Source organism: Neovison vison, chromosome 8 (genome assembly GCF_020171115.1).
Source record: "Neovison vison isolate M4711 chromosome 8, ASM_NN_V1, whole genome shotgun sequence".
In the NCBI taxonomy this organism is placed as follows: domain Eukaryota; kingdom Metazoa; phylum Chordata; class Mammalia; order Carnivora; family Mustelidae; genus Neogale; species Neogale vison.
In genome coordinates, this window is record NC_058098.1 from 39221499 (window position 1) to 39245234 (window position 23736).

General features: G+C 37.4%; 2 protein-coding genes across 2 annotated transcripts in view; one reads left to right on the forward strand and one right to left on the reverse strand.

The window, feature by feature from the left end:
• Window positions 1-5076, reverse strand: part of SEL1L2 (SEL1L2 adaptor subunit of ERAD E3 ligase) — a 114444-nt gene extending 109368 nt beyond the window's left edge. Inside the window, exon 1 of the mRNA XM_044263471.1 lies at window positions 5017-5076. The gene's annotated coding sequence lies outside the window, so the exon portion shown is untranslated. The remainder of the gene's footprint in view (window positions 1-5016) is intronic.
• Window positions 5077-12040: 6964 nt separating this feature from the next.
• Window positions 12041-23736, forward strand: part of MACROD2 (mono-ADP ribosylhydrolase 2) — a 1971347-nt gene continuing 1959651 nt past the window's right edge. The window contains exons 1-2 of the mRNA XM_044263475.1: window positions 12041-12280; window positions 18327-18443. Of these exons, the coding sequence (XP_044119410.1) occupies window positions 12235-12280; window positions 18327-18443 (163 nt within the window). The 5' untranslated portion in view covers window positions 12041-12234. The remainder of the gene's footprint in view (window positions 12281-18326; window positions 18444-23736) is intronic.

Below are 23736 nucleotides of genomic sequence, written 5' to 3' on the forward strand. Positions count from 1 at the left end.
CTCTGGGCCTCAGTCCTACATCTGTAAAAAACATGGAATTAGATGATACTTAGTGCATTATAACTGTATGATTATACAGTTTTGTGTTTGAAAAGTAGTGGAGCATGGATGGATATTATTAGTACAACATTAATAGAATCAATATTAATTAATAATAATTAATATTAATATCATTAATATATTATTAATGCCATCAATAAGAGAAGAAACCCAGAAGAGGAGCTAACTTTGAGACTCAATTTACGACTTTTGCAGACCATATACTATTCATGAACATCACGCAGCTGCCCCTGCACATCTAGAGTTCAGGAGGAAGGTCTAGGATGCAAATACATATGTAAAAGAAGCCGGGCTTGGAAGAGAGTAACAGAATATGAAGAACAAGAGAGCCATGCACTGAACTTTGGGCATAACATTTAAAAGGAGGGTTTAGAAGGCAAGCCAGAGAGCCTAAGATTGTACATAGGTTAAGGGGGGAAAGAAGATGGTGAACAGTGTCAAATGCTGCATAGAAGTTAAGTAGCAAGAACAGTGAGAGGCTACTGGGTTAGTTATCAGTGGGCTATTGGTATTCTTTGAGAGAGCAGTCTCAGTGGATGGGAAGTAGATTTTAGGATCAATCAGGAGCAGCTAAGAGGGTTGGCACTGGCAGAGAGAATTCTTGGAGCAGGTATGTGACAAGAGGGACATATGAATCTTTGTATGGAGAAAATGGAGTAGAATTGGGAAGTGTCGGAAGAAGGCAGGTCTACAAAGCAGCCTGGATAGTGGGAAATAAGGCTGTTGGATGGGCTTGAATGGGTTCAGGGTGCTGAGGGAGGGTGTATTCCTCCAGCTTTCCTTAGCTTGAGCGTTGCCCTCCAGCCATTGTGTGCTATTCTACTGAATGGTTCCAAAGAATAATAGTAACTGTAGAAGTAGTAGAAGAATTGTAGAGTTGTAGAAACCTTTCAGATGAACCCAGGCTATGAAGCAAGAGCCTTACATCATTCAGGACAAATCACAAAAGAGAAATCAGTTTCCTTACTGATCAATAACATAATACAGCAATCAAACTTCTCTCTAGTAGTTAAAAAATCCTCCCATAACACACCTGCTCTCTCCTGCTTCTCTTCAAGGAAAGATGCTCCAGATACTTATAATGTATTCCACCCCCCACCCTTTTTTAGAAGGGTAATGTAGAAGAACTGAAAGGAAGCAAAGGTAACTTAGAACTCCTAAATTTCACATGGTATTCAAAACAGCACTGGTAATAGCAAGCCTATTTCTGAAGCAGTAAGATATAGTCTGCTTGTACTGTTTCAGCTCAGTATCCTCTGTGACATGTCCAAGACTTGGCCTTTATGTGTTTCCTGTCTGGACCTGACAAGGAACTAGATATGATTGCTAGATAATTGTTTTCTGAATTCTGATTAGTTTGAGATCAATGAGCAACTTGCCTTTTTCAACTGGGGTAGAGTTGCTGGGTGGGTGTCAGGGGAGAGAGTTGCTATAAACTTTGTTTCATTTTGTTTTATATATATATTTTTTTCTAATTGTAGAACTTGTAAGGTAATGAAGAATTACTACTAGAAAGAGGTAGATAAGATAAGGATACCTGGGATCCTGGATAATGTAGAGCCAGATTTCTGGCTATGTCTTTTCTCTGCTTCAGTTACATACCCTACCCTACCTTAAATCAGAGGCTGGGTTGGTAGGGTGCAAAGAGAAAAAACAACAACAACACACACTATTGATGTTACTTCAATTTTCTAGCCATGCTTGGGATAAACTATTCATCTTTCCATCAGCTTTATTCTGATTCTTTCCATACTTTATTCTGAGGATTTACCAAAAGGCAAAAAAAGAAAAAAAAAAAGTCTCAGCAACTTTTTAGAACTTTCCCTAGGTGAGTGCAGAGTCAGTGCAATCACATAGTTAAGGCAGCTTTCTTCTAAATATTTTTATTTAGATGAAGTAAAAATACATTAACATCAAGTGAAAAAATGTATAAAAAATATGCATGCTTGCAAGGTATATTTGAGTGGAAAAATGCAGATCTGTCTGTTTTGCCTAGAGAACTAGGGGTAGAAAGGCAAGAAAAGAAAAAACAGAGTGGGGTTAAAACTTGATTTTGTGTACGAATTTTAGGTCTTTTAGTACTAGCTTGTAAAGTAACTTTTCTCTCCCCTACTAACTACTTCTCTGGGTCTCTATAGACCTGCAATCAAGAAATGATCTATTGAAAACTCAAGTTTGACCCGCAAAGTGCCAGAAAGAACTCTGTAATTATCATCACTGTCTCTACCTTCTCTCTTCTTACTCACTCACATCAATATCTATCTGGTTTTGTCCCTGTTTCTCTGATAAAAGTGTCCTGGAAAGGGAAATACCCAGCTATTAAATCCAGTGGTGACTCCTTGGCCCTTACCTCATTCCTGCACTATCTCTGGCATCTGGCACACGCCCAACTTCTCAGCACACTCTCACTGTGGATTCTTTTTTTTTTTTTTAAGATCTTATTTATTTATTTATTTGACAGAGAGAGAGACACAGACATACAGAGAGAGAGAGGGAACACAAGCCGGGGAGTGGGAGAGGGAGAAGCAGGCTTCCTGTCAAGCAGGGAGCCCAATGTGGGGCTCAATCCCAGGATCCTGGAATCATGATCTGAGTAGAAGGCAGACACCTAAAAACTGAGCAGGTGCCCCACTTTGGACTCTTATGTCACTATTCTCTCTAGCCTTATTATCCATCTACTCCTCTCAGTCCCCACTGCTATTGCTATAGTTAAGTTCTCATTGTGGCATCTGACTTTGGTTTTGATGAGCATTTTCTTAATGGTCAATGATATTTAATATAGTTTCATGTATTGATGGTCATTTTTGTATACTTTCTGGAGAAACACTTACCGAATTCCATAGGTACATATTCAAGAGAAATGAAAGCACATGTCCAAACAGAAAACCTATGCCCAAGTGGTTGTTGCCCTTTTAAAAAAACTGGGTTGTTTTTATACTCTGAATATCAAACCTTATTGGATATATGATTTGCAAAAAATTTCTCCTGTTTTGTCCACTGTCTTTTCAGTTTCTTAATGATGTCCTTTGAAGCATAAAAGTGCTTAATATTGATGATGTCCAGTTTATCTGTTTCTTCTTTTCTTGTGCTTTTGGAGGCATACTTAAGAAATCATTTGCCTCATCCAAGGTCACAAAGATTTATGCCTGTTTTCTTCTAAAAGATTTAAAGTTTAGCTATTATATTTAGGTCTTTGACCCATTTTATATTAATTTTTGTGTATGGTGTGAGGTTGGTAACCAAATTATTATTATTATTATTTTTTGCATATGGCTCTGCAGTCATCCCTGTCATCTGCTGAAGAGATTATTCTTTCCCCTCTCAATTGAGTTACTTTGGCATCTTTCCCCAAAATCAATTGACTATATGAATGTGAGGGTTTATTTCTGAACTCTGTGATATTCCATTGATCTATATGTCTGTCCTCATGCCAGTATCATACTGTTGATTACCATAGCTTTGTAATAAATGTTGAAGTGTGAGTCCTCCAAATTTATTCTTTTTGTTTAAAAATGTTCACGCCTGTATTCATTTTCAGATCATTTTCTTAATTTCTGCAAAGAAGTGACTGGGATTTTATATTCAATCTGCAGATCAATACTGGAGAGTATTGCTGTCTTAATATTAAGATTTCTAATCCATGAATATGATAAGCCTTTTCACTTATTGGGGTTTTCTTTAATTTCTTTCAAAAACATTTGTAGTTTTTGGAGTATGAACTTTGTACTTTTGTTAAATTTATTCCTAAGTACTCTATTCCTTTCCATGCTATTCTAAATGGAACTGTTGATTTCATTTTTTTGTTTGTTCATTGTGACTGTAAAGAAATATAGCTGATTTTTATATATTGACCTTTTATTTTTCAGCCTTGCTGAACTCATTTCTTAGTTCTAATGGTTTTTTAGTGGATACCTTATGGTTTTCTATACATAAAACCATGTCTTTAATGAACACAGGTAGTTTTACTTCTTCCTTCCCAATCTTGATTTCTTTTATTTGTTTTTATCTAATTGCCTTGGCTAGGCACCCCCTGTACAATGTTGAAATGAATAAACAGAATTGGTGAGAATGTCTTGTTCCTGATCTTAGGGGGAAAACATTCAGGTTTTCACCATTAAATACACTAAGTGTGTTTTTTTTTTTTTTTTTTTTTAAAGTATAGTTGACACACAGTGTTACATTAGTTTCAGGTGTACAGCACAGTCATTTGACAGGTTTATATATTATGCTATGTCCACTACAAGTGTTGGTAAAGGTGTGGGTTTTTTGAAGATGCTTTTTATTAGGTTGAGGAACTTTCTATTTCAAATGTGTTGAGTGTTTTATCAGAAAGGGGTGTTGAATTGTGTCAAATGTCTTTTCTGTATCAGTGGAGATGATCCTGTGGTCTTTGTTTTTTATTCTATTGATGTGGTAATTTACATTATTTTTCAGATATTATATCAAACTTGCATTCCTGGGAAAATGTAAATAAATATTTCTTAGATTGAATACATGATTGAGTAAATTATCTGAGGACTGGATAAAAATTAATTCAATAAAAGACCAGAGAAATAAGACTGGAAAATAATTTCCATTTTAAAATAGTAACTAGTCAGGAATCATGGAAACTTTAGAAGTACATTTGTTATTGTGAAAAGATTAAAAAAAAATATTTTAAGAATATAGAGTAATCTGCTTTACCACTCTTTGAATCCTCTACTTTTCCTTTAAAGTCTGGAACTAGATCTTCATAATATTCTGGATTAAACAAAATTTAATAACCTATCTCAAATATCCCTATTCTATAAAAATTACTATAATGCTTTCCTCATAGATTTGCTCAATCTTTTCTATTTTTATCTCCCTCCCTCCCTATCTCTCTCTCTCTTTCATACACAAATAACCTTTTCAAGTATTGTCCTAAATAAGAGTATCACTGATATCTATCCTTCTTGGATATTTTTAAGTACTTACCCCAAAATAGTATCAATTGGGAGTATAGTGATACTTCTGATCTTCTAATCAGCTTCCACCCTTACTGCTGTTAAAGAGAAAAGATTTTCATAGGCAACCATAAGGACAGAAAAACTTACTTTTAATTATGACCCCAAGAATGATCAATATCTCAATTAACAGGGACAAGAGCTTCATCTTCTCCTGAGCAGTTCCTCCTCACTGTAACACAGGCAGAACTAGGTGGCTGGCCCACAAGCTTCCTCTTTTCAGGTCTGTAGGGGGTCAGGATTTGGTTGCTAAGCAACCACTTCTTTACTCTTGGACCAATAAGCTGCCAGGAAGTTCCTTTCAACTGCAATGAAGGTGGCTGCTGAAGAGAGCAGGTTAGAGGGAGGGAATGTATCTATTCTGCTTCTCCTCTGGTAAGAGATAAGCAGTAGGTTTGAGATAAGAGTTGGTCTCTGAAAGGAAAGGAAGAAACCAGAAGTCCAATTTGTACATGTCCACAATAATGTTCCAAAAAATAGATTTGCTAGACGTTCTTATATGTATTTTACCTTCAGCGGTGCAAATTGCACTTAAATTAAAACAATTAAGTATATAAGCCGCTGACCTTACATCATCCTTTACTTTAAACTCTGAAGGCTATAGTGGACAAGAAACATAAAGACCAAGTCTGCTTTGGTCCCCATGTGGGTGAAAATCTTCATCCTTTGTTTGAGTAAGGAACTGTTGAGGTTTTACTGGGACAAAGGCAAATAAATCCTGGTGATCAATGACTTTTTTTGTTATTATTGTTCAATGACTTTTTTTTTTCAATGACTTTTTAAAAAAAGGCATTTCATTACACTTTCATTAAAAGGTATTTAAAAACACCTTCTTTACTATCTTTAATAATATGGGCATTTCACAAGTGGGTACCCTCAAGGCTAGGATCAGAAATGAAAATTAATATTTAGGTAAAAGCACAGAACAATTATGACTATCTAAGGAATGGAGTTAGCTGAGAAAACTATGCCAAAAATATGTTAAACATTTACAGTGTATACAGGTAATTCAGAAAGAGACACATTTATTGCCTTGAATTTCCAGGTTTACTCCCTTTGAAAATTAGTTTTCCCATGCTTTACTCTCTGTCTTCCTCTTATAAATACACCTGTGATTACATTTATGGTCAACCATGATGATATAGGATAATCTTTCTATCTCATGATCCTCAATCATATCTGCAAAGTCCCTTCTGCCAAATGAGGTAATATTCATAGGTTCCAGGGAGTAGATTCTGGAAATCATTGGGACCATTGTTCAGAACTCTCCCTAGAGTGTTTTCCTCTCACCAACGGAGTTCAAAATGGAATCTCCCCAATTTCTGTACTTTTAAAAAGTACCTAAACATAATTTAATTAAACTCTTAAATATCATCTCTTAAGCATTCTCCAAATCATCTTTTTTTCATTCCCCATTTGGATCCAGATTTATTAGCATCTTTTAGCAGATGATTTTGCCTCATACTTTTACTGAAACCAAACTCACTGGACCTATCTTCCCTCTACTTTCTTTTTATTTAAAACTTTTTTGAGTCCCCATTCTTTTTCTAATTCGTCACAAAAGATGAAATGCACTTTCTGTATTCTATTTTTGATTCTATCTACATTTACTCTATCTTATTCTGATATTTCTAACATTTGTCCTTCTCTCTTTTTTGTTTCAATCTTTTGTTATGAAAGTTCTTAATTTAAATACTTCTCATTTCATATCTCAGAAATATTTTACCTTGGTCATGGTATCCTTTCAATTGCTATCTCCTCTAATTATTCTTTAGCCTCTAAACATGTCAAAAAACAACAACAAAAAAAGTCCACAATCACTACTTCTTGTTTCTCTCACTTCTTTTTCAATTGTTTTTATTTTCACTGATTTACATAGACTACAAATCCAATGATCTTTTCTCAGTTTTCATAATATTTGATCTCTGTGAGGTATCTGACATTTCTGATCACAAACATCTTCTTGAGAATATATTATTGGTTTCTCTTAAAACTGAATTTCAGTTATTTTTCTACTTTCTTGAACACAATTTCTCAGTCATTCCATCACTCCCTCACTCATTCATTCATTTGTTGAATAGTTACTGTATGCTAAGGATGAATGGTAACTCTCCTTCAGACATTTGTTAATTTCATTTTCTTCCTCTCTTAGTCTTCACATTAACTTTATGCCCTCTCCATTGTAACCCCTTTTGGTCTCACATGTTCTCCCTCAGTTTTATCAACATCTCTCTATGAATAATGCTCATTTAAAGTTTTTCTCATTCAATAATTTTTATTGAGAACCTATTATGTGTTAGGCATTGTACTATTCTCTGTGGGTAGTGGACATATTTCCTGTCCTTAGAGAGTCTGTAAGTTCACAGTGCAAGATAAATATTAATGAAAGAATCACTAAAATAAAAGTATAATTACAAAGTGTAAATAATGCTTCATAGGAAAATAAATTAGCACTGAGGGCATATAAAAGAAAACTGTGGGTAGAGGTCAGGTGGGGTCAGAGTTAGGGAGGGCTTGGCCAGGGAACGATTTTTAACCTTAACTCTGAAGAATAAGAAAGGGTCCACTATGCAAATTGTGTGTTAGGCATAGTGACAAACAAGTGAAAAGACCACATGGTGTGAATAAGATGTGTTCAATTAACTGAAAAGCTCTATGGTTGGTATGACTGGAACCAGAGATTGAGTGGTAGCGGTGGAGCAGAAGTGGTAGGCGATGCGCACTCTCCATTCTTAATGATTTAGTTTTTATAAGAGTGTAGTAGTCAGCTTGGGCTGCCATAATAAAATGCCATAGATTGGATGGCTTAAACAAAAGAATTTTTAAAAAGATTTTATTTATTTATTTGACAGAGAAAGACAGAGAGCACAAGCAGAGAGTGACAGGCAGAGGGAGAAGGAAAAGGCGGCTTCTCTCTGAGAAAGGAGGCTGTTCAGGGCTCTATCTGAGTACTCTGGGATAATGACTTGTGCTGAAGGCAGACACTTAACTGACAGTCATCCAGACACCCCAACTGAATTTTTTCCCCACAATTCTAAGGACTAGAAGTCCATGATCAGGATGCTGGCAGTGTCTGGTTATGGCAAAGCTCTCTTCCTATCTTACAGATAGCCACTTTCTCACTGTGCCTTTCCATAGCGGGTGTGAGGGGTAGGTGTAGAAGGAAGATGAAGAGATATATATTTATCTACCTCTTCTTATAAGGCTACAGTCCTACTGGATTAGGGTCCCACCCTTGTGACCTCATTCAACCTTAAGTGCCTCCTAAAGACCTAATCTCCAGATATAATCCCACAGTCAACTAAGGTCTCAATATATGAATTTTGGGGGAATACAATTCAATCCAAAGCAAAGTGCACCAGAAGGTCATTGAACAATTTATGCCAGCGAGGTGACATGATCACATCTGACAAGGTAATTCCAGATGCAGAGCAGAGAATGGACATAAGAGGGGCAAAAGAAGACATGGGGGCAAATTAGGTAGCTTTTTTAAAGAACCCAGTTAATTTCTTAACTGGGTTTACTGCAGTGCCATTGGAAAGGAAAGCAATAAAAGAGTTATATGAGATAAAATTGAGATGATATAATAATTCATTTGAAATGAAAATGAAGTTATAAGATGTATCAGGGATGGTATTTAGGGTTGCTGATTGCTTAACTGAAAGGGTGATGAAGCCATTCAAAGAGATAGGGGACCCTGGAAGAAATCTAAGTGTGGAGGGAAAGATCATGAGTTCAGTGTGGTACATGGTACATTTTAAGTACTTTTGAGACATTAAATATTAATATTTAATACTCCTGTATGATAATGGTATTTTGTCAGAATAATTAATGCTGAAACAAATACCCTCTAAATACCAATGCCTTAATATAATAAAGGTTTCTTGTTTATATCATAGCCCTATGTGGTACTCCTTGGATCACTGAGATACTCCTTCAAGCAATGACTCAGGGAGCCAAGCTTCTTCCTTCTTGAGATGCTGCTTCTGAGACCACCATGGAAAGAAAAGAGAGAATATGGATGAGTGTACAGAGGATTTGATGGGTAGGCCTGGAAGTGGCATACATCACTCTTCCTTTATAACCCACCCAGGATGCAGTCACTTGTCCTAACTTCAAGGGACACTGGGAAATACAGTCTTCCTAGGGGTCAAGAGAGAGAAAATTGTATTAGTGAACATTGCTGCCACATTTACTAGGTGTTAGTCACTTCATGAGTTTATTTAACTCATTTCATCCTCACACCAATCAAGGTAGATACTAAATTATCATATCCACATAATAAAAAAAGCAATGTGCAGAGACTGAGTAACTTGCCAAGGGTCACATAATCAATAATGGTGAACTCAGGATTTGAATCAAGATGGTCTAGTTTCAGGTGCCTTTGAACCAGTACATAACACTGCCTCTTAAAGTTGATATTCAATATATGGTAGCATGTATAGGTCAAAAGTTCAAGAAGAAATTTTTGATGAAGATAATAACTTTGGGAGTCTGGTGTAACTCAGGGTTTCCCAACTTTGGCAGTGTTGAAATTTTGGGTCAGATGATTCTTTGTTGTGGGGTTGTCCCATATACTTTAGGATGGTTAGCAGCATCCTTGACTTCTGCCCACTAGATGCCAGTAGCACTCTTTTCCCAGTTGGGACAACCAAAAATGTCTCCAGACACTGCCAGTGTCCCCTGCGGTGCAAAACCTCCCCCCGCTGAGAATCACTGTTATACCCGAACCATGAGTGCAGATGAAGTTATTCGAAGAAAAAGTATAAAGTGAAAAGAGACAAAGGGCTAAGACTAAGTCTTAATGAACTCCAAAATGTAATGGCTGAAAAGGAAGATGGGCCAGTAAAAGAAACTAAGAAGAAATGGCCGTATAGGAGGAATCTCAAAAGGGTGAGAAAAATTGAAGGAAAAGAATGCTGCAGGGAGGAATATGAGGCTGAGTGTTAAATGCTGCTGAGAGATCGTGTAAGAGAAAGATTGAAAAATATCCATTAAATAGCACATGAAGGTCATTGGCCACCTTAATAGGAGCTATTTCAGTTGGTTAATAAGGTAGAAACAAGAAGAAAGTGGACTGAAAAGCGGAAAGTGGGAAGTAAGGAAATTGACACAGCAGATACCAACAACCTTTTGAAAATGAAGGAGAAGCAGTAGCTGGAGGGTGTTGTGGAATCATAGGAGGAATTTTTTGTTTTGTTTTGTTTTTACTATGGAAGAGACTTGAGAAAGTTTGAAAGTTGATGTATGGTTCTAGTTCCTTAAGTCGACATGAAACAAAGAATAATCAGTATCATAGAGTTAGGTTCCTAAGAAAACACAGGTGTACTCTGGGTTGGAAATAGCCTCTGTCTTGTAACAAAAGGGATAGTGTCCAGTCTGATGCACTTTCCTGCAGACACTTTAGATGTAGCATTTCTAAATAAGAACTCAATATATTTCTCACAAAATCTGCAACTATTCCTGGATTGCCTATTATTATTAATACTGCTATTCTCCTCTTAACTATTCCATGAAACTCTTCTTTCTGTTCCTCATCCTGTTCCCCAAATCTATTCCATTCCTAATTTTTATTGATTCTACTTTTGTAATGTGTCTTGAATCAGAGCTTTTCACTTCCATTGTCAAAAAATAAGTGCATATTTTTATTACTAGCCCAAGTGTCACTTCCTTCTTGAAGACTTCGTTATTTTTCCCAGCCAAATTCAGAGCATTAAAAGAAAAACGGAAGCATAGACAATGTTAAAATAAAAATTATTACCTTACTATGTCACGAATCATAGTCATGAGTGTCCTGTTACTGAAAACATTTTTCTTTCTTTAAAATTTTTTTTATAAACCTTAGCAAGACCTTCCTCTTTTTTCCTTTTTTTCCTCTTATTATTAAAAAATGTGTTGCAAATATTAGCTCTTACACACCTGGCTTAAGTACTACACGGATAACATGGCAACTCCAAACGTCAGATAAATGTGGTTTCACTACATCCACCAAATCAGCCTTGTAAATGATCTGATATTTAGAAATGCAATACATTTGGGGGAGGGAGTTGTCAAACTTCCTTTAAAATGTAGGTCACCCTACTCTTGTGGTGGACTCTATCCAAACTGGATTTTCAGAACACCAACAGAAGATTAGTATTACCCAGAATCAAGCCAGCGCTTTAACCCAGTGCCTTGAGTTGAAGCGATTGGAGGAAAAAAAAAAGATGACTTGGCTCTGGTTGACACCCACTTGAATTTGCTTTGATGTAAGTTTTTGTTTCCAATAAAGCATTTTGGTTGCCCACTACTAAGTTCCTAAAACCTTGGTTTAGACCAGTCTATCTTTCTTTGCTCGTTCTAAACTTCACCACACTCCAGCGAAGACTAATTTTTACTACAAGGTTGAGGAGCTGATTGTATGGTGCGGAAGTACTTCCCAGTCCTCTCACTTCTTCGGGTTATATTTACTCACCAAGAGGAAAGCTTCAGATTATCTGGTAAAATCCATCCAGACGGGTCAGTTAGAATAAACGTGGACAATTCGCGTTGACTGAATTCTCCACCCACTTTCACATCCTCCAGCTCCAGAGGCAGCTTTCTCCTGCTGACTCCCCAGATACCTAGCGCACCTGGCCCTATAGGCCACGCCCTCAGGTTCTCAAGCGCTGAGAAGCCGGGGGAAGCTCCCGCAACCTCACGCTCCTCCCAGGCGTCCGCTCCACGCCCCGCCCCCCCAACGCGAGGCCATCTCCAGCCCCCTCGCGCCCTGGCTCCGCCCCCTCCAGCTCCCCAACGTCCTCGGCGTCTGGCCCGAGCCTGCGCCTGCGCGTGCGCCCTGGGGCCGAAGTAGGGGCGCGCGGTGACTGGAACGCGGAGAGCGGCGGACGTTGCAGCCAATGGGAGGCGTCGCTGGTTAGCGGCTGGGAGGCGGGGCCTGCGCGGGTGTTAGGTTAGCGCGAGGCGTGACCTAGTTGACAGGCTCTGAGGTGCTGCTGTGGCGGCGGCCGCGGGGCTGAGGCGGGTGGGAACCGAAGCCGAGCGCGGGCTGAGAGAAGAGGGCGGCGATTGGCGAGTGGCGCGGGACCCGGAGCCTCTTGCACTTTTTTCCTCCCGAGTGCCCCCTCCCACCCCTCCCACTCCACACACACCCTGTTTGCCCGTGAGCCTGGGGAACTTGCAGCTTAAAGCCAGCCACCCCCACGGCAACATGTACCCCAGCAACAAGAAGAAAAAGGTGTGGAGAGAGGAGAAAGGTAACTGGCCCGTCGAGTCCTGGGGGTGCGGGGGGTGGGGGTCGGGTGGGGGCGGGGGTCAGGGCTGTGTGTGCCGCGGCGCCCTCCGCCCGAGCTCCCGCCTCGCGCCCGCCCGGCCGGTGCCGCCTCCCTCGCGAGTCCGTGTGTACACACGCGCACACGCGCGCGCACACCAGCGTGCACGCGCCGCCCCCGGGCACCTGCAGCTCGCGCACGTGTGGGCGCACGCCCCTCTGCTGCCTGCCGCGCCCGGTCACCTTCTCCCCATGCGGGGCTGCCTTAGCCTGGCTGGTGGCTTGGATCCTCGCGCGTCAGTTCTCGGGCGCGGCACAACTTGCCCAGGTCCCCCACCCTCTCCCCGGACCCCATCTGGGACTTTCGGACTCCCGGCCAGGTTGTCCCAGGGACACGTGCCCGCCGGCGGGCACACGGGCTGCAGCTGCGCCTCCGCGCCAAGCTGACCCCCATCGGTTCACTCCTCCCCTTGTCCCCCACCCCCCAACTGGCAGAGTGTCCGCACCTTCGGGCGTTTACCCCTTCTCTAGGCCCCTTCTGCGCCGCAGTGTGACTTTTGAAACCTGGAACTCTAAGGGAAACTGAAAACGGGCGTCTTGTCCGTGAGGATAAGTGCTTTCAGCGAAGTCTGAAGGGGCTTTTCTCTGCAGCGGGTTTCTGTGTATTTCATGCCCTTTTGTAACCAGAAGTTGCTCAGTGTAAGATCGTGAAGCTGATATCACTTTCTGTGAATGCATCTACCCCTGAAATTTGTACATATAAAAGGTTATCCAGATCAGCTAGATTGACGGGTGGCACTGATTCCTGTAAGAAGACACAGAAGTGTACCATCCAATCCTGCCCCCCCCCTTTCCTCTGGCATTATAGTTAGATAATATTCCGACATAAAACTTTAGTCTCTGGCGTTTTTTCTTTCATTCTTTTCACACTTTTCTATACTTTAGTTTTTTTTACAGAAGTGTAGCAGATACTTGCATTGCTACTGCTAACATAGACTAAACCTGTGTATCCAGAGTGAAGTCGGGTGAGGGTAGTGCAGATCTCTCCGAAGTATCCTATTTTCTTCATATTAGAAGGATAATGGGGTGACTAGGTTGAGAGTTGATTTCCTTGATAATAGCTCTTTAAAACCTGTAGATTCTTTTCGCAAGTCCTGGCCTTTATAAACACTAAGGCCAAACAGTGGACATAAGAAAGAGAATGTATGTGGAAAATAATCCTTTATATAGGGCCCACTTCGATGCAGAAGGAAAGGGATGGGGAGGGGATTTTATTTTTTCAAATTAACTCCTGGGAAGATCTAAAACGGCTTTTAAAATATTGAAAGATTAGGTTGTATGTCATTTAGTTATGTCTTAATGATTATGGGCTTATATCGAACTAAAAATTCTGTTGAGAATAATAGCCTGCTATATATAAAGTAGTGTCAAATAATCTTTGTTTTTGCAGTGTCAGTTATTTTAGTTTCAGCACATTTCCAGTTTTTTTTTCCAACAATTTTCCTTGTAAGCATTTAAAGATCCTCTATGCCCATTTTTGTTGATGGTCTTGAAATGTTAGTTTTGTATTGATAATAAGGCAAAATAATGGAAATCAAGATTGTTTTCAATATCTGATTCACTGATGAAATTCTGGTAATTGCTTAAGAAGTATTTTTCTGTCATAATGTTCCTAAAGTGACAATGTTATAATGGTCCTTCATTTAACATCTACACATTTGGACTGTGGCAAGCAGGCATTTTAGAATCTTCAATGTCTTGAGTTTTTGATATTTTGCTTCTAACAATAGGGGAAAACATAACCAAATTAATTTTTTTCAAGTAAAGAAGCAAGTGCACAATTAAAGAGGGTATTTAACAAATTAAATATGTCTTGTCTAAAACTAACCTATTTTTGCATGGAGTTTAATGGTGAAGGAAAGACTTAAAATGTGATTTGAAGACTTTAGTGTATGTCTCAGTGTATCAGGATGTCTATTTTTGAATATTTAATATTAAAAAGTATGTATTGTACCATCACGAGAGAACTAAGGATTTCTAATACAGCGGTTAGTATTAAAGAAGTTGATGGGATGCATGACCTTTTTTCTTTCATTGCACTGGTGAGGATTTTATTGTATTTTTGCAGCTGTTATTTAAGTCTGAAGGAAGGCTTATCCTCCTCATTGAAATGTCTGGCATTCTGTAAACACACTTTATCTCAGTATGCCATCTAATAGTAGGTCTGTCTACTTATGTGCTTGGTTCATAGAGCAGATTCACTGTAAAGGGGAAGCATTCTTTCAGGAAAAGTTTTGTGTAATGCTGAAGTAACTGTATAGATGTATGTGGTCCTTAGTATGTTTTATTGTTTAAACAAGTAACAAAGGACTTAAGTCCACATATGTTAAACGAACATTATTAAAGTATCATTTTGAGCCCTAATTTAAAACCACTTAATGTGTATTAAAATTTCAAGTACTGGAACATAAATCACCTCTCTGTTTTACCTTATTTTCTTATTATTAATCTTGTATCTTTTCTAAGTGTCCATACTTAATGTTTCTATAAATGGAATGACAAAGGCCAGGTTGCATTTCTATGTTACCTTATGACATTTACTAAAACTACAAGTTGGTTCATAGTATCTTTCAACCTAATTACTGATCTTGCAATATGTCTATATTAGAGATCTGAACTCTTGTAGTAGTGCTTTGGAAAGTGCTAGTCATCCCTTTTCCTCCTTTGTGTGAGTATTCCAAATTTACCATTTCCTTCAAGCTTCCTATTCTATCAGGACCCCCTCCTCCTATATTAAATACGTGACATTTCCTTTTAATTCATTTAGAAAATGTATGTCATTTAACATGAACAGCCCTAGCATTTGCCTCTGTCCATTTCTTTATATGTCCTTTGTCCTTTCAGCCTTGTTCTTACCTTAATGGAAGCACTTTTCTTTCTTTTTTCCTTCCTTCTTTCCTTCCTTCCTTCCTTCTTTTTTTTTTTTTTTGCTATCATTTATTCCCTTTTGGATATATTTAGTTTGTCAATGTCTTTAGGTTCCCCTCCTCAGCCTATAATGATGCTTGAGTCTCTACCATAAAATACCTTTCTTTCCAAAGGGCTTCATCCTGGAGTTGCTGTTCTCACTTTTCCTCAGTTTCCTTGTAGTCGTCCTGGATCTCAGCTGTACTCTAGTGAGACTTATGTTTCTAAATCCACTCAGTAGTAACAGTGATGGTACCAATATAAAAAGAGTTACTATTTGAGTCCTGTTTGTGTGCACAGCACTATTCTAAGTACAACAGTCTCCCCTCATTTATGGGGATATGTTCTAAGGCCCCCAGTGGATGCTTAAGACTGTGTATAGTACTGAACACTATATATGCTGTTTTTTTTCTTCTGTGTATGTATGTGTGTATACACATATACCTATGATAAAGTTCAATTTATAAATTAGGCACAGTAATGTATTAACAGTACCTAGTAATGAAACAGAATAATAATGGCTATATACTGTAATAAAAGTTATGTGAATGTGGCATCAGAATATTTTATTGTACCGTACTCATCCTTTTTGTGATGATGTGAGATGATAAAACACCTATGTGATGAGATGAAGTGAGGTGAATGACATGACATCATGTTAGGTTAGTAGTGACTCTATGACAATATGCCAAAGAGAGAATTATCTTCTTCCCGACTGCAGTTGACTATGGGTAACTACAACTATGGAAAGCAGAACTGCAGATAAGGGGGACTACTGTATCTTACATTGGTTATCTCATTTAATTTTCACAACAGCTCTGTGAGGTAGTATACTGTAGGGTCAAGAGCTTTGAAGATTTGTCCGATTTGAATCTTACTTGTATTGTTTACTAGCTGTAGAACATTATGTATGTTACACAACCTCTCTGGCTTAATTGCTTCATCTATAAATTGTGTATAATACCTACCTCAGAAAAATTGAGACATTAAGAGATTAGGTAACCCAAGATCACATAGATTTGTATGGTTGGGGATTAGAATCCAGACAGCTCTGTTAACCACTTTGCTTTCTTTTCAGTGCTGTTGGTGATCAAGTTGATAAAACCAGTGGCTTATTACTTTTTATTCTTCCTGATCTTCCTATAGCAGTTGACAGTATTTCCCTTCTTCTACTTATTTTATTTTATATTTTAAGTTCAATTAACATATAGTGTATTATTTCAGTTTCAGTGATTCATCAGTCTTCTATAAGACCCAGTGCTCCTTGTATCACTTGCCTTCCTTAACGTCCATCGCCCAATCCCCATCTTACTAAAACTCTTCTGTCTGCTGGTTTCTACGTCATTGGCACTTTGATTCACCTTATACCTCCAGTGACATCTAAGTTTTATTTCATTTTTCCCCTCTTTGTGTCTACCCCTTAATTTTTTTTTTTTTTTTTTTTTTTGAGGTTTGATCACATCTCTTACCTTTACCTGTGGACTTCCTTTAGGACCAGAAGTTTCAGTTAATTTCCAAAATCTCTAGGCTAGCTAGATCTCTTTCCTGATTTCCAGATTCTTGGATTTCTACTTAAATGCCCTTTAAGCATCTTACATTCAGTACAGTGTTAACCCTTGAGTGCTGTAGTATTGTGATTTGATTATATTACATTTGGTTAAAATACCTTATTATTATTATTACTTCCTAATGTGGCTGAAGAAAAGCCAGTTCTAGGAGCAGGGAAAAATGTAGGCTTCCCATTTCCTGTTCTATTATACTTAAATTAATACATTCTGCAGTTTATTTCTGAAAAGAATCTTTTTTTTTTTTTTTAAAGATTTTATTTATTTATTTGACAGAGAGAGACACAGTGAGGAGAGGGAGGGAGCACAGCAGGGGCAAAGGGAGAGAGAGAAGATGTAGATCTTGATCCCAGGACCCTGGGATCATGACCTGAACGGAAGGCAGATGCTTAATGACTGAGCTACCCAGGCGCCCCTGGAAAGAATCTTTTAAAGTGATTATTTTATGAGGGTTTGATACCTACAACTAGGTACTCTCTTTAAATCCATTCATTTTTGTAGTGTGCTTAAAGACAGTCGGAGAGAGAACAACTGTCATTCTCTTTACATTGTGGATACCTTTGGTAAAGTATATGATACATGACAGCTGACATAACAGAAACACATCACCTCTTCTCAGGAGCTTATCCTGTGAAGGTAATACATTGTAGTAACTAATAATATAGGTTATAGTTTTTGACTTCTGGAGATATCTGACTGGATTTTAATGGAAAGTTTTCTTGCTTTGGACAGCTATTGAGCTTTGATATGTTTCATTTCCTTATCTACAAAATAAGAATAATAATACAGTTAATTTTCCTGAGTTGTTGGAAAGATGATCCATGAAATTTTATGTGTGAAGTACCTAGCACTTATAAAGAACTTATTGTTTTTAATTCTAAGATGCATTTTTAATAATATTTTTATTGTCATTCTAAGATGCATTTTAAAAGATATTTTAATCTTATCAAGATGTATATTAAAAGTAGTATTTAGTTACCTCCACAAAGATATTATTAAATTGAAAGTGCCCTTTTATTGTTGATGGCATTTCAAATGAAGGGAATGCTGTGGTGGCTGCCTTTCTTGTGCTCTTAGCACTTATACATACCTGTTTTAGGATTTTGTCTTTTATTTATGTAGCTATTATTTTGTATAGTATCCATTCCTCTTTTGTCTTGTGAACTCCTCAAGGTTAAGGATCACCTTTGCACCTGCAGTGTATAAACATATTACTTGGCACATAGTAGACTGATAATATATGTTGATTTAAAGAGCTCATTTATTTCTTGGGCTATCATAAGAGTCTTCCTCATCAGGCTCTGCCCAATCCCCCATTGTAAAATGGTATTAACTTGACCCTTTCTAACATTCAAATATGGAGTCATTAGATTTTCATTTTGATGTTTTTCAAGCCCAACCAGTTCTTTGGTTTGTTTACATGATTAATAGCTAAATTATAAAATAATTTCTGAACTTAAAAGTTAAATACAAATGGAGATTCTGCTTTTATTTTGCAAGAACGTTTACTGAAGATGACCTTAGAGGAGAGACGCAAAGAATACATAAGGGACTATGTTCCCCTGAACACCATCCTATCGTGGAAGGAGGAGATGAAGGGCAAGAGCCAAAATGATGGTAAGTTTCTCAGAACAATTTTTCAGGTAGATACTGTTCCCATTTATTTATGACTTCTGCAGGACAACTATTGATAGAAATGAATAACTGGCATTCAGTAAAGAGATGACATTTTTGCTATTTGAAGTAATTGCTTGGTTGTCATTTAATTGTTTTTAAGTCTGTTGTGTGTTATTTAAACTTAGGAAATTATATTAACATAATTCATGTTATGATATAGTGGTCCACATTTATATTATGACACTTAAAAAAAAACTATTCTGTAGTTGTTCTTGGAGCAAATAATATTAAGGATTTGGTGCTTTGATGATGTGGCCCTTTGAGTTTGTTTTGATTAGGTTCATTTATTTCTTCAAGTTTCTTCAAGTTATTTTAAGGATTGGATACAGTTGGAAGTATCCTAGGAAGAATAGAGAAAAACTAACATTTCCCATAGTTTTAGAGAAGAATATATATTTTGTATGGTGTGGTAATTTATTTGCATGTGAAGTATTTGACAAAATTTACTCTCAAAGTCTTTATGATTTAATAAGAGTCTAGATTGAGTGAAGATATGTGTTAGCATATAAATGAAATTTTAAGTATTGAAAAGATACATGGAAAAATTCTAAAAAAAGATATATTATTACCATTTTTAATTTATTTTTATTACTTATTTAATTTATTATTATGCTTACCTCTGAATTAGCATTCATTGGTGTTAATGGTCTGGATGTGAAGCTTAGAAGAAATAGGGTGCTTTTTAGGATACTTAACAAGTGAGAAAGAGAGGTAACTTTATGAAAGGGGCTTGGAATGTACTATTTTCACAGGTTCTGGTCTTAGATTGATGGAACTGTACAAGATACTGTGGGTTCAGAACAAGAAAATTAATTTGGAATTTCTGTGGAAAAATCTGTGAGTAACAGCAGTCCAGTTAGGCTTTGGTGTCTGTGAAGAGAACACACATTTATTTACCTGAGTGTTTGCATTTTAGACAGAATTTTTATTTTTTTGGTGCTCTGCTTGAAAACATGTTCTAAGGGGGTCATTGGATAATCTCATTGAGATATGCACATATAACATCTTTGCCCAGGGTTTTTAGTAAATGCAAGCTGTTTTCTAACAGTCTAATGAAAACCTCATTCATTGAAAGAGAAGGTAGTGCTATGTAATGAAAAATGAATGAAAATGAATATGAAAAGAATGTAGAGCTAGAGAGCAAAAGGACGGAATTTGGGCCTTGATTATCTAAGACCGTGTGCCTTTTTCATGTTTGGGTCTCAGTTATTTCTTCTTTTTTAATAAGACACTGGTATCAAATACTCCGGCACCATTTTTTATGGCTAGTAAATCTCTTTTTTTCTAGTACTTCATTCTTCTGATTTTCTTCTTAGTTGCTGTTTAAACTGGTCACTTTTCTAAGGATGCCATACTTGATGTTCTTTTAAAGCAATTTTTGCCTCTCAGAAAGAGGTAGACTCCTGTTGCTGTCAAAACAATTGACAAATACCCAGGTTGTAGTGCCCTATGTTGGTCTGTTCACCTCTGCATAAAGTTGTCCTTTATGTTGGCTGCTTCTATTTGAATATACACATAACAGTGTAGGGTTTAACTGGGTTGTCCAAGAACTCACCGTTGGGTGTTTTCAGAGATATCACACACCAAGATACATTCCCTAAATCAGAAAAATACATTGAATAACACCTGCCATTGTTATTCCCTTACAGGATGCTGTGTATTTACTCCTGTCTCCCAGTATGAATTTTATAATTGGTTACAATTGCTCTATGTATTTCACTTTTTTTCCTTCATGCTTTTTTGAACTGAAAACTTTTCATGGGAAGTGAGGTGATATGATCAAAATTGTTTTTCTTTTGAACACTGTTTTATTCTGTCTAATGTTACATGCTCCCCTGTTGTGACATAGAAATTAGTGGCTAGCTTCTTTTTTCATGAAAGAAGATGCATCATCTGACAAGTAATATCTATGTATTACTTTATATAATATATATCTTTCAAAAGTGCTTTCTTTCAGTGTTACCTATCCAGTGTGCAGTTAAAGGGAGTTTTAGTATTTTAACAGTTTGAAAGATTCTTTGAGAATATAAATTTAAAAAATAATAAAGGACAACTGTAGTTTGTATTTTATTTTGACATGTTTAAGCTGCTGCTCATAAGTGTATAGTATCTAAGTAGGTTTGGATTTTTATAATATCTATTTTTTAGGTGTTAGATTTCAAGCTAAGTTTTAAAAGAAGTCTATAATTCTGTGTCCTATGGTTTCTGATTTGTAGGACATGAGCAGTATTTATGGGGCTTGCACAATATACCAATTTCAAGTGTTGTCATTTATTACTTACACTTTTATAGAGGGACATTTTGGCCCTGATATCCTGGATTACATGGAAAGTTCTCAAGCAATTGTTTTTAATTTTTTTCTTACTTTCTCAGTTTTGCTTTACTTTAATTAAATGCTTTTTGTTATTATATTGTAGTAGAAAGTTAAACAAGCTAGGGAGTAGTTGAATGTGTTTGTCATAATTTTGATTTTAAGGCCTTCTAAAATAGGAAGCCCAGAATTGCCAGATGCAAAATCATTGTTTCTGCAGAAAGGAGGAAGTAGGGAGATGATTACCAAAACAAACAAATGACAAAAAACTGCCCCCACAACCTGCTTTCTTATTGTTCATGTTCATATTTGTTAACTGCTCTTGGCAAATCTCTGAAATTATGTGCTTCCACTTACTTAATAATTATTTCATTTGTCAGTTGCTTTATTGAAGGGAATTTTAAAATGCTTGTCTCTTACGCTATGTCTCAACACCTGCAATAGTGCCTCATGGGTAGGTGAGCACAATTAGTATGTTAAATAAGAACGCCTCAGAGGTTAACCATCTATGAAGGAGAATTCTCTATTTTTTTCCCCAAACTTTAAAATGAGTATTTAAAAATGTATATAAAAATAGAGTAACATAATGAATCTTTATATGCCAATCACCCTGTTTCAACAGTAAAGACATGGCCAGTTTTATTTCATTTATACCAGTGCTTCCCAATAATTTTCCCAAATTGCTTTGAAGCAATTCCTGTCTGTCATAACAATTTTATCTGTAAATATATGTGTGCATATATCTCTAAAATTTAGGGACACTTTTTTGTTTTGTTTTGTTTTGTTTTTTGCTATAACCACAATGCTCTGATCATGCTAAATTAATAAATTTTAATGTGATTAAATATCCAATTAGTTTTAAAAATTTTTACAATCGTCTCATGAAGGATTTTGCTTTTTTTAATACAGGTTTGCTTGAGTTAAGATCTAAACAGGGTCCACATTTGCGTTTAGTAGATTTCTGAGTCTCTTTTAATGTATAGTTCCTTTTCCCTCTATCCTCTCTCCTACCCCCTGTATTTTATTTGATAAATAATGTAGGTTATTTGTCTTACAGAATTTTTTGCATTTTGGATTTTGCTGAAAGCATCTTTGTAGTGTCACTTAACATGTTCTTCTGTCCACTGTGTTACTTATGAGCTGGATGTTAAATCCAGAGGTTTGATCAGACTTGGGTTTAATTTTTTTTAAAGAACACTTCAGAGATTATTATACCTCCTTTTTAAAAAATATTTTATTTATTTGACAGAGAAAGAGGGCACAAGCAGGGGGAGCAGCAGGCAGAGGGCGAGGGAGAAGCAGCAGGCAGAGAGAGAGGCACCAAGCAGGAAGCCCAACGTGGGGCTTGATCCCAGGACCTGGGAATCATGACCTTTGCTGAAAGCAGATGCTTAACTGACTGAGGCACGCAGGCACCCCTGGTACACCTTCTTTTGCATAATTTTACAAGGCGCATAATGTTTGGTTACCTCTCTATTGATAAGACTGATCACTGGGTTCAACTATTGCCAGCCTAATCTACCCATTGTAAAGTTCCATATCAACTTTTCACCTAATGATTTTCACAGCCATTGATGATCATTGCTTCGATCCATTATTTTTTTTTTACTTTTTTTTTTTTAAAGATTTTATTAGCTATCTGACAGAGAGAGAGAGAGATCACAAGTATGCAGAGAGGCAGACAGAGAGAGAGGGGGAAGCAGGCTCCCTGCTGAGCAGAGAGCCTGATGCGGGGCTGGATCCCAGGACCCTGGGATCATGACCCGAGCCAAAGGCAGAGGCTTTAACCCACTGAGCCACCCAGGCGCCCCTTGATCCATTATTTTATTAGAGGTTGCTAAAGAGTCTTATTCTGATTGGATCATTCCTTCTTCATTTATTATTTGGACTGCTGTAAAGAACTTTCTCCTATCAATTTTTTTTGTTTCCATGGAATACAGTTTATACAGAAAGGCAGAATAGGTGCTAGAATCCCTTTTATTTACCAGTTTTTAAATTGTGTTGGTTTCTTGAAATCTTCCAAAGGTAATCAAAGCATTCTTTCTTTTTAATTTTTTAAATTTATTTTAGAGAGAGTGTGTGAGAGTGAGCAGCAGGAGGGATCGAGGGAGAGGGAAAGAGAGAATCTTGAGCGAACTCCATGTTGAGTGTGACGCCTGATGTAGGGCTGGATCTCATGATCCTGAGATAATGACTTGAGCCGAAATTGAGTTGCGTGCTCAGGGCACCTGGGTGGCTCAGTTGGTTAAACAGCTGTCTTTAGCTCAGGTCATGATTCTGGAGTCCTGGGATTGGGTCCCATATCAGGCCCCCAGCTCCACGGGGAGTCTTGCTTCTCCCTCTGATCTTGTCTCATGTTCTCTCTCACTCTCTCTCTCTCAAATAAATAAATAAAATCTTAAAAAAAAAAAAAAGAGTTGGACGCTCAATGGACTGAGCCCTCCAGACTCCCCTCATTTTAATTTTTGGCTGTCATTTTGCATCTCTCTCTCTCTCTCCCTGCCACCTATGTATATTAAGTGGGAGTACCCAATGGTTAACAGTCTACAAAGGATGTGCATGTAAAGTATAGCTCTCAGATAAAAAGATACAATTACTAAATTGTAGTCTTAGGGTATAGTAGAAAAGCAAATATAGATACATAGATACATGGATGGATGGATATGATAGAAAAATGACATTGTTTTCTTTGTAGGGACGAAAAGTTCTCAGGTTTAATTTGTATGTGTTCTCTTCTCCTTTGCTACTTCCAAGTTAAAATTCTTCTAAAATACCACTGAAAGAAGCATTGTTGTTATTTTCTTTGGATGGAGCAAAGGATTGGCAAAAACTCTGCTATGCTTACGCTAATTTTGTCTTACTAGTTAGTACAGGGAAAACAGCTACAGCTGTAAGTTTAGATGTTTGAGTCATTACTATTAA